Source organism: Eubalaena glacialis, chromosome X (assembly GCF_028564815.1).
Source record: "Eubalaena glacialis isolate mEubGla1 chromosome X, mEubGla1.1.hap2.+ XY, whole genome shotgun sequence".
In the NCBI taxonomy this organism is placed as follows: domain Eukaryota; kingdom Metazoa; phylum Chordata; class Mammalia; order Artiodactyla; family Balaenidae; genus Eubalaena; species Eubalaena glacialis.
Genome location: NC_083736.1, coordinates 64,686,180 through 64,698,237, shown reverse-complemented (window position 1 = coordinate 64,698,237; position 12,058 = coordinate 64,686,180). Strand labels below are relative to the sequence as shown.

At 35.1% G+C, this 12,058-nt stretch overlaps 1 protein-coding gene across 1 annotated transcript in view; it reads left to right on the top strand.

Annotated features, from left to right (window-relative positions):
* The window catches only part of TEX11 (testis expressed 11), a 360,718-nt gene that overhangs the window by 192,287 nt on the left and 156,373 nt on the right, over positions 1 to 12,058 (top strand). Inside the window, exons 13-14 of the mRNA XM_061178154.1 lie at positions 5,234 to 5,385; positions 7,566 to 7,651. Coding sequence (XP_061034137.1) covers positions 5,234 to 5,385; positions 7,566 to 7,651 — 238 coding nt within the window. The remainder of the gene's footprint in view (positions 1 to 5,233; positions 5,386 to 7,565; positions 7,652 to 12,058) is intronic.

The window sequence follows — 12,058 nt, the reverse complement described above, 5'->3', positions numbered from 1 at the left end:
TTTCTCCGGGTATATGCCCAGGAGTGGGATTGCTGGATCATATGGTAGCTCTATTTTCCTTTTTTTTAAGGATCCTCCATACTGTTCTCCATAGTGGCTGTACCAGTTTACATTCCCACCAACAGTGTAGGAGGGTTCCCTTTTAGGCACATCCTCTCCAGCATTTATTACTTGTAGACTTTTTGATGATGGCCATTTTGACTGGTGTGAGGTGATACCTCATTGTAGTTTTGATTTTCATTTCTCTAATAATTAGTGATGTTGAGCATCTTTTCATGTGGTTTTTAGCCATCTGTATGTTTTCTTTGGAGAAATGTCTATTTAGATCTTCCGCCCATTTTTTGATTGGGTAGTTTGTTTTTCTGATAATGAGCTGTGTGAGCTGTTTATATATTTTGGAGATTAATCCCTTGTCAGTTGCTTTGTTTTCAAATATTTTCTCCCCTTCTGAGGGTTGTCTTTTCGTTTTTTTTTATGGTTTCCTTTGCTGTGCAAAAGCTTTTAAGTTTAATAAGATCACATTTGTTTATTTTTGGTTTTATTTTCATTACTCTAGGAGGTGGATCAAAAAAGATCTTGCTACTATTTATGTCAAAGAGTCTTGTGCCTATGTTTTCCTCTAAGAGTTTTATAGTATCCAGCCTTACATTTAGGTCTTTAATCCATTTTGAGTTTATTTTTGTGTACAGTGTTAGCAAGTGTTCTAATTTCATTCTTTGACATATAGCTGTCCAGTTTTCCCAGCACCACTTATTGGAGAGACTGTCTTTTCTCCATTGTATATTCTTACCTCCTTTGTCATAGATTTGGTGACCATAAGTGCATGGATTTATCTCTGGACTGTTATCCTATTGCATTGATCTATATTTCTGTTTTTGTGCCAGTATCATACTGTCTTGATTACTGTAGCTTTGAAGTATAGTCTGAAGTCAGGGAGCCTGATTCCTCCAGCTCCGTTTTCCTTTCTCAAGATTTCTTTGGCTCTTTGGGGTCTTTTGTGTTTCCAACAAATTGTGAAATTTTTTGTTCTAGTTCTGTGAAAAATGCCATTGGTAGTTTGATAGGGATTGCATTGAATCTGTAGATTGCTTTGGGTAGTATAGTCATTTTGACAATATTGATTCTTCCAATTCAGGAACATGGTATATCTCTCCATCTGTGTCACCTTGATTTCTTTCATCAGTATCTTATAGTTTTCTGAGTACAGGTCTTTTGCCTCTTTAAGTAGGTTTATTCATAGGTATTTTATTCTTTTTGTTGCAATGGTAAATGGGATTGTTTCCTTAATCTCTCTTTCTGATCTTTCACTGTTAGTGTATAGGAATGCAAGAGATTTCTGTGTATGAGTTTTCTATTGTGAAACTTTACCAAATTCATTGATGAACTTTAGTAGTTTTCTAGTAGCATCTTTAGGATTTTTCTATGTATAGTATCATGTCATCTGCAAACAGTGACAGTTTTACTTCTTCTTTTCCAATTTGGATTCCCTTTATTTCTTCTTCTTCTCTGATAGCCATGGCTAGGACTTCCAAAACTATGTTGAATAAAAGTGGCGAGAGTGGACCTCCTTGTCTTGTTACTGATCTTAGAGGAAATGCTTTCAGCTTTTTACCATTGAGTATTATGTTAGCTGTACGTTTGTCATATGTGGCCTTTATTATGTTGAGGTAGGTTCCCTCTAAGCCCACTTTCTGGACAACACTATGAGATTAGAAGTCAGTTACAGGAAAAAAAAACTGTAAAAAACCACAAATCCATGGAGGCTAACAATATGTTACTATGTATTCAATGGATGACTGAAGAAAGAAATCAAAGAGGATATCAAAAAATACCTAGGGGCAAACAACAATGAAAACACAGCAATCCAAAACCTATGGGACACTGCAAAAGCAGTTCTAAGAGAGAAGTTTATAGCAATACAATCTTACTTCAAGAAACAAGAAAAATCTCAAATAAACCACCTATCCTCACACCTAAAGCAACCAGAGAAAGAAGACAGACAAAACCGAAAGTTAGTAGAAGGAAAGAAATCATAAAGATCACAGCAGAAATAAATGAAATAGAGATGAAGACAATAGCAGCAAAGATCAGTGAAACTGAAAGCTGGTTTTTTGAGAAGATGAACAAAATTGATAAACCTTTAGCCAGACTCATCAAGAAAAAGAGGGAGAGGAATTAAATCAATAAAATTAGAAATGAAAAAGGAAATGTTATAACAGATACCACAGAAATACAAAGGATCATGAGAGATTACTACAAGCAACTAATATGCCAATAAAATGGAAGAAGAAATGGACAAATGCTTAGAAAGATACAACCTTCCAAGTCTGAGCCAGGAAGAAATAGAAAATATGAACAGACCAGTCACAAGTACTGAAATTGAAACTGTGATTAAAAGTCTTCCAACAAACAAAAGTCCAAGACCAGATGGCTTCACAGGCGAATTCTATGAGACATTTATAGAAGAGTTAACACCTACTCTTCTGAAACTCTTCCAAAAATTTGCAGAGGAAGGAACACTCCCAAGCTCATTTTATGAGGCCACCATCACCCCGATACCAAAATGAGACAAAGATTTCCCCAAAAAAGAAAATTACAGGCCAGTATCACTGATGAACAGAGATGCTAAAATCCCCAACAAAATACTAGCAAACTGAATCCAACAACACATTAAAAGGATCATACACCCTGATCAAGTGGGATTTATCCCAGGGATGCAAGGATTCTTCAGTATATGCAAATCAATCAATGTGATACACCACATTAACAAATTGAAGAATAAAAACCATATGATCATTTCAATAGATGCAGAAAAAGCTTTTGACAAAGCTCAACACCGATTTATGATATTTTCATTTTTTAATTAAAATTTTTTTGAAGTTTTAAATTGTGGTAAAATACACAAAGCATAAAACATACCATGTTAACTATTTTTAAGTGTACAGTTCATCAGTGTTAAGTACATTCACATTGTTAAGTTTGTTACAATTAACATTCATAGTGTTAAGTGCATTAACCAAACTCCAGAGCTCTTTTCATCTTACACATTTAAAACTTTGTACCCATTAAGCAGCAAGTCCCTATTCTCCCCTTTCCCAGTCCCTGGCATACACCATTCTACTTTCCGTCTCTATGAATTTGACTACTGTAAGTACCTCATATTAGTGAAATCATACACTATTGTTCCTTTTGTTACTATTGTATTTCATTTAGCATAGTGTCCTCAAGGTTCATCCGTGTTGTAGCATGTGTCAGAATTTCCTCCTTTTGAAAGGCTGAATAATATTCCACTGTGTGTATATACTGCATTTTGTTTATCCATTCATCCATCGATGGAGACTTGTATTACTTGCACCTTTTGGCTATTGTGAATAATACTGCTATGCAAGTGGGTGTAAAAATATTTCTTTGAGACCCTGCTTTCAGTTATTTTGGGTTTATACCCAGAAGTGGAATTAGTAGATCATATGGAAATTCTGTTTTTAATTTTTTAAAGGAATCACCATACTGTTTTCCATAGTGGCTGCACCATTTTACATTCCCAGCAACAGTGCACAGGTTTCCAGTATTCCCACATTCTTGCCAACACTTGTTATTTTTTGTTTTTGTGACAGTAGCCATCCTAATGGGTGTGAGGTGTATCTCATTGTGGCTGTGATTTGCATTTCCCTAATCATTAGTGATGTCAAGTATTTCATGTGATTTTTGCCACTTGTATATCTTCTTTGGAAAAATGTCTATTCAAGCCCTTTGCCCATTTTTAAGTCAGTTGATTTTTTGTTGTTGAGTTTTAGGAGTTCTTTATATATCTGGATATTAACTCTGTATCAGACGTATGATTTGCAAATATTTTCTCCCATTTCATAGGTGGCCTTTTCACTCTGTTGATTGTGTTCTTTGATACACAAAATTTTAAAATTTTGACATAGTCCAGTTTATTTTTACTCTTGTTACTTGTGCTTTTGGTGTCATATCAAAGAAATCATTGCCAAATCCAGTGTTGTAAAGATTTTTCCCTTATATTTTCTTCTAAAAGTTTTATATTTTAGCTCTTCCATTTAGGTCTTGATCCGTTTTGAGTTCATTTTTGTATATGGTGTAAGGTAAAGGTCCAATTTCATTCTTTTGCTTATGGATATCCAGTTATCCCTGCACCGTTTATTGACAAGACAGTTTTTTTTCCTCCATGGAATGCTCTTGGCACCTTTGTCGAAAATCATTTGACCATATATGTGAGAATTTATTTCTAGACTCTATTCTATTCCATTGGTGTATTTGTGTCTTTATGCCAGTACCACATTATTTTGATTACTGTATCTTTGTTGTAAATTTTGAAGTCATGAAGTATGAGTCCTCCAGCTTTGTTCTTCTGTTTCAGGATTGTTTTGGCTCTTCTGGGTACCTTGATATTCTGTTTGATTTTTAGGATGGAGTTTTTCATTTCTGCAAAAAATGTCATTGGGATTTTCATAGGGATTGCATTACATCTGTAGATCACTTTGGGAGTATTGCCATCTTAACAATATTAAGTCTTCCAATCCATGAACTGTTTGCATTTAAAATAATCATTATCTACTGGTATATTATTTGTGTAATAAGCATAAATAAATTTTTAAAGGAATTGTTGGCAGAGGGAATTGGTAAATTTCTTTTTCTTCTTTCAGTTTTATTGAGATATAATTGACATTCAGCACTGTATAAGTTTAAGCTATACAGCATAATGACTTGAGAAGGTGGTCAAAAGGTAGAAACTTCCAGTTATAAGATAAATAAATACTGGGGATGTAATGTACATGATGACTATAGTAAACAGTGCTGTATAGTATATTTGAAAGTTGCTAAGAAAGTATATCATAAAAGTTCTCATGAACAGGGACTGGTAAATTTGTAATGTCAGTTCATGTATCTTCACTTTATGGATCTCATGTTCCAATATTTATAAACTGACATAAGTTTTGGAGAAAAAAGAACCAATTAGATATTAGTAGAGAAATGATTATCTGACTCTATGTGTTCATAAAAAGAAAATGTTTGTGACTTGATAAATTAAACAGAAATTGAATTAAATTATTTATTGTTGACCAATAGGCTTATTTAGACATTTAATGATATTACCTAAGTTCAGATATAGTTTTATCTTGTCTGTTTTGCTCATACTCAAACAAACTTTCGCCTTGTTAATTAAAAAAAGTTATTTTATTCACACCACTTAAAATTGTGTCTCATTGAACAGAGAATCTGTTGGGTTTTATTTCCTGAAGATTATCTGTGAACATTTTAAGTCATCAGAAAATATTGGTAAAGCTCTACTGCTCCATGTTGACATGCTTTTACAAAGGAAGGAAGAATTGCTTGCCATGGAGAAGATTGAAGAAATCATTATAGGTCAGTAGGATTTCTGCAGGTGTTTTAGGAAGGTGTTAATACGCATGTAGTTCTAAGGTGGAGGTCAGAACAGTAGCAAAATCCTCAGGTCAACAGACTTTTTCCTTTCTCTCACTTCCTTTTTTTCCTCCTTAATACCCTTTGACTGTAACAACTCACCTATCCAGATTCCACATATTTGGCAAGCTAGAATGAAAGCTAAACAAAGATAACAAAACATCAACAAAAACAGACAAACCTCTGAGCTTAAACCTCATGTGTAATGGAAACTTGTGAGATTATAAGCCTAATTTCATGTTTCAATTTGATCTCAAATTAGCTGTGTACCTTCAGGCAAGTCAGTAATATCTCTGGATCTTGGCTTTTTCCAACTATAAAATGAAGGTTGTGAAGTACATTTCTACTTTTTAACTTCTTTTTAGCAGCAGCAGCAGCATCCTTTTGTGATGCAATTGTATATGAACCCTGCCCCCAATAAAATAGACTAGAGTTGCTTTGGTTAAAGCAGAGATGTAGAGCCAGATCTCAGCATTCCATTAATCCCCCATCTCTCTGTAGAACCCTATACCCTGAAGAACACAGAGAGTACGATCCCTTTATTAGAAAATTCTTGCCCTGATCTGTCTTTCCTACTCTATACATATATAGAGATACAACTGGAATGATAGTCACAAATGTTAACACTGGAATTTATTCTGAGTGGTGGCAGTTTAGGTGATTTATTGCTTTCTTTGTTTTTTACCAGATTGCTTGAATTTTTATAAGTATGTATCATGTTTTTATAAAAACAAAGTAATTGATTTTTTTAAAGGAAATCTTTTGACTAGATAATCTCTAAGAGTCTTTTGAACTCTAGATTCTATGAACTGTATTTTACTGATGACACCCTTCCTCCATATCCTCACTAAGAATCCAGTTATTTTTAGACCCAATGTTTTTAAGCTTGGTTATCTGGTTTTCCAACCCTCAGCATTTTAATGGTAGCATATTATAAAGGGAGAAAGGACCTACAGGGAAATATACAGATAACCCAATCACAAAGGAGGGAAAAACCTTATAAATTGTATAAAACAATTTTAAGTATTTTAAAAAGTATAATAATCTGTACTACATAATAATTACTGAAGGCATCATTATGATATACTATCAGTACAATAAAACACAATAGTTGTTAGTGTTGATCTTGAATAGTCAAGCAAAAGTTAAATTGTGCTTCAGAAAACTAGAATGTATGTTTAGAAGAACATAATTCATAAAACAATTTTTAGAAAAATTAAGAACTTTAAATGATTTAGACTTTTTAAAATAAAAAATTATTTTATGTTTAATGAAAGTAAACTGCCAGGTAACTAGAAAACTTTGCTATCCAGAATAACTAATTTTCTAAGATTACAGTTAACCCAAGTTATATTGTGGTATCTAATTATACACTTACACTTTCAAAGTATGAAAATATTTTAAGTAGATGCTTTATGTGGCTTTTTACTCTCATGTGAGTATTTTTAACTAAGTCATGGAACAAACTATGTCTGCTGAGGGGTCAGAGACTCTCAGTTTTCTAATGAAACCTTTCATGGAAATTGATAGTGCCAAAGGGGTGGAAGTGAAAGGGGTATAGAATTCTATTATAGCTTAAACTTTACCTTAGTGTGTGATAATGTATTTGAACCCTGTAAATGTCTAGACCAGAAACAATCAGACATGAGTTACAATTTAAAGTAATAGAGTTTATGTGTAAACGTGGTCTTAAAGTATTTTACAAAGGCTTTAAGGTATAATTGGCCTTTCTTGGGAACTTGATCTGATCTAGTTAGTACATAATAGTATAAACACTTCTTATTAATGATTTCTAGCATTGCTGTCTGTTCATTGATAATAACATTAAGGCACCAGATGATGATCAAATTTGGAACTTAGAAAATACGTTAAAAAGCAACTAGGCTGGAAAACTATTACAGATTGATGGGCGAATTACAGTGATTCTAGCAAACTCTGATTGTATTACATAATCAATTTTGCTAGTAAATCTAAAATTGATGATGAAAACCTGTCTGAATGTGATTGTGTTTGTAGCCATTACTTAAAGATTATAGGTTCTGAAGAGCCCAGTTAGTGCTCTTTATTTAATGTAATAGATCTTGATTCTTGTTTTTGGAACTTGGTTTTTTTTTTTTTTTCAGGTCACCAAACAGGAAGACAACTGACAACAGAATTAGTAGGCTGTTTACACAACATTCTATGGAAAAAAGCTGCCCAAAGTTTTGAGGTTTGGGAATAATCTATTTTCCTTCTTTATATTCTTTCTTCACCCCAACAAATAAAACAGTGTATTCACTATAAAAATCATAGAGCATCAAGTACTTTAATAATCTCTTTCTGCTTAGGTACTGTCTATTTATTAAATATTTATAATGTAGAATTTTAATGGGCATTGGGCAAGAATTTATTTAAAAATACTAAGATGTGGACTTCCCTGGTGGCACAGTGGTTAAGAATCCGCCTGCCAATGCAGGGGACACGGGTTTGAGCCCTGGTCCAGGAAGATCCCACATGCTGCGGAAGCAACTAAGCCCACGTGCCTCAACTACTGAGCCTGCACTCTAGAGCCCGTGAGCCACAACTACTGAGCCCGCGTGCCTAGAGCCTGTGCTCTGCAACAAGAGAAGCCACCACAATGAGAAGCCCACGCACCACAATGAAGAGTAGCCCCCACTCGCCGCAACTAGAGAAAGCCCACATGCAGCAACAAAGACCCACTGCAGCCAAAAATAAATAAATTAAGTAATTTATTTATTTTTTTAAAAATAAAATAAAAATAAAAATACTAAGATGTGATTCATCCCCATTGGGAGTTTACAGTGTAGGGAAATGACATCACTGATATTAAGATATAGGAAAGTATAATTTATTTTAACATGAGGAGCAAGAAAGTCAGAGGGTTTTATTTCCTTTAAAAATTGAGGTATGGAGCACAGAGGACTTTTAGGGCAGTGAAAATACTTTGAATGATACTATAATGATGGACGCATGTCATTATCCATTTGTCTAAACCCATAGAATGTACAACACCAAGAGTGAACCCTAATGTAAGTTCATCAGTTGTAACAAATACACCACTCTGGTAGAGGATGTTGATGATGGGGGAGGCTATACATGTGTGGGGTCAGGAGGTATCTAGCAGATATCTGTACATTCCTCTCAATTTTGCTGTGATCCCAAAACTGCTCTTTAAAAAACCTTTTAAAAACATTGTGGTGTAATAAAAATGCAAAAAAAAAGTAGTAATATTTTTTCTTTTTACAAAACAGTCCAGGTTTACTGTAGAAAATTTGAAACCACAGATAAGTTTTTTAAAAAGAATAGTCATTCTTAATTCAATCACTCTTAAAATTTTATATATTGCCTTCTAATCCGTATGCATTTGTGTGTGTATGTGTAAGAAAGGACGTACTGTTTTAGTGGATTTCCACTTCCAACCAAAATGTAAGAGACCTGGTTGATGTTGCCTGAATAACACCTTGCTCCCTCTCCCTACCTCCAAAAAAACAAGACAAAATACATGAAAAAATGGTTTTTAAGACACTGGACATTAGGCAATGGAGAGTGATCTCTGGTAGATAGGAAATAAACAAGGTGAGCACTGTAGTTGTTCAGCTTACTACCTTGAGTTTCCAGGCTGTAGCATAGGAATAGAAACTGAAGTGGACTATGACATAAATCACAGCAAGATCCTTTTTGACCCACCTCCTAGAGGAATGGAAATAAGAACAAAAATAAACAAATGGGACCTAATGAAACTTAAAAGCTTTTGCACAGCAAAGGAAACCATAAACAAGATGAAAAGACAACCCTCAGAATGGGAGAAAATATTTGCAGATGAAGCAACTGACAAAGGATTAATCTCCAAAATATACAAGCAGCTCATGCACCTCAATATCAAAAAAAGCAAACAACCCAATCCAAAAAGGGGCAGAAGACCTAAATAGACATTTCTCCAAAGAAGATGTACAGATTGCCAACAAACACGTGAAAGGATGCTCAACATCATTAATCATTAGAGAAATGCAAATCAAAACTACAATGAGGTATCACCTCACACCAGTCAGAATGGCCATCATCAAAAAATCTACAAACAATAAATGCTGGAGAGGGTGTGGAGAAAAGGGAACCCTCTTGCACTGTTGGTGGGAATGTAAATTGATACAGCCACTATGGAGAACAGTATGGAGGTTCCTTAAAATCTAAAAATAGAATTACCATATGACCCAGCAATCCCACTACTGGGCATATACCCTGAGAAAACCATAATTCAAAAAGAGTCATGTACCAAAATGTTCATTGCAGCTCTATTTACAGTAGCCAGGACATGGAAGCAACCTAAGTGTCCATCATCGGATGAATGGATAAAGAAGATGTGGCACATATATACAATGGAATATTCCTCAGCCATAAAAAGAAACGAGATTGAGTTATTTGTAGTGAGGTGGATGGACCTGGAGTGTGTCATACAGAGTGAAGTAAGTCAGAAAGAGAAAAACAAATACCGTATGCTAACACATATATATGGAATCTAAAAAAAAAAAATGGTTCTGAAGAACCTAGGGGCAGGACAGGAATAAAGACACAGATGTAGAGAATGGACTTGAGGACACAGGGACGGGGAAGGGTAAGCTGGGACGAAGTGAGAGAGTGGCATAGACATATATACACTACTAAATGTAAAATAGCTAGTGGGAAGCAGCTACATCACTCGGGGAGATCAGCTCGGTGCTTTGTGACCACCTAGAGGGATGGGATAGGGAGGGTGGGAGGGAGTTGCAAGAGGGAGGGGATATGGGGATATATTTATACATATAGCTGATTCACTTTGTTATACAGCAGAAACTAACACACCATTGTAAAGCAATTATACTCCAATAAAGATGTTAAAAAAGAAAAAGGGGAAAGAAACTGAAGTGGATCCTAGCAGGCTTCCTAATTTGAGGAGTTGGAGCTGAGAGTCTGGGAAGACCAAGGTAGCTAGAATTCATAGGACAGGGTATCAGAGAGGAGAACAGAGCAAGAAAGAGAACTCCAACAATCAGAGAATCCTTCTCAAGTGTTTTAGCAGAGTACTGATCAGGATAATATGGGATGAAAATACCTAAAGCCAGAGGAGTCACCATCTAAAAGTATTAGAACAGTGCCTGGCACTCACACAGGTCTGGGAATAGAACCTGTTCATACTAGCCAGACTGGAAAACTTCTAATTCATGGGGCATTGGGTAGAGAATTCAGAAAGGTCTTGTTTTGGTAGTGGGGAGTAATTAGTCCTAAACTGAGCACTGTTCCAGACCTACCTGAAAAATCATAAAAGTATGACCTGAAAGGATCAAATTGATCCCAAGGAATTTAAGTGCTTGCCAGAGTAGAGGTCAAGGATATTTATCAGAATGCAGAAGTATCCAGCACCCAACAAGGTAAAGTTTATAACGTCTGGTATCTGATAATAAATTACCAAGCATACAAACAGGCAGGAAAATACAACCTATAATGAAGAAAAGAAGCAACAATTGAAACTAACATAGAAGTTAACATTAACAGAGGACATTAAAATAGCTCTTATAATTGTATTCCATATATTCAAAAAGTTAGGTAGAGACATGGAAGATATAAAAGACCCAAATCAAACTTCCAGAGATGAAAAGTATGTCTAGGATCAAAAATATACTGCATAGTATTAACATCAGATTAGACATTGCAGAAGGATGGATATGTTAATTGATTGTGGTGGTCATTTCACAGTGTATACATATATCAAAACATCTTGTTTTATACATTAAGGTGCTGCAAAATAGAATGATATTCTTATTTTCTTTTAGAGCGTCTCTGTTTCTTTACTGAGCAAGTAAAAAATTATTTCAGAATTCCCTTCTCATATTGAATCTTTTTTTCTCTCATTTTCCAGTCTTGTAGGATAATTTTTTTAACTCCCACTTCCAACACTGGAGAAGAATGTAATCTTAATTCTAAGTAGTCAAAGGCAGTGTTATACCTCCTCAGCACAGTTGTTCCTAGTAGGGAGTGAGTTTTATTCCTTTTAGGTACTAATGATTCCTGTCTTTCATTGAAAAATGTGAAGTTTCTTGATAGGGTACCTTGGTGTGCATGAGCGATCTTAATTTTCTTATCTTTTTTTTTTTTTAAGATATTCCACTCTTTTTTTAAAAAATTTATTTATTTATTTATTTATGGCTGTGTTGGGTCTTCGTTTCTGTGCCAGGGCTTTCTCTAGTTGTGGCAAGCGGGGGCCACTCTTCATCGCGGTGCGCGGGCCTCTCACTATCGCGGCCTCTCTTGTTGCGGAGCACAGGCTCCAGACGCGCAGGCTCAGTAATTGTGGCTCACGGGCCCAGTTGCTCCGCGGCATGTGGGATCTTCCCAGACCAGGGCTCGAACCCGTGTCCCCTGCATTGGCAGGCGGATTCTTAACCACTGTGCCACCAGGGAAGCCCCCTTAATTTTCTTATCTTAAAAAAGTTATCCAGGTAATTTCTATTAGATTTTTCCTAATAGCTTCTTACCATTGAAAATTTTAAAGTGCCTCAAAAGTAAGAAAACATTTTTGTACAAAAACATAGCATTTAATTAAAATAGTGAAAAACCTGGAAATTTACTAAATATCCTACATTTT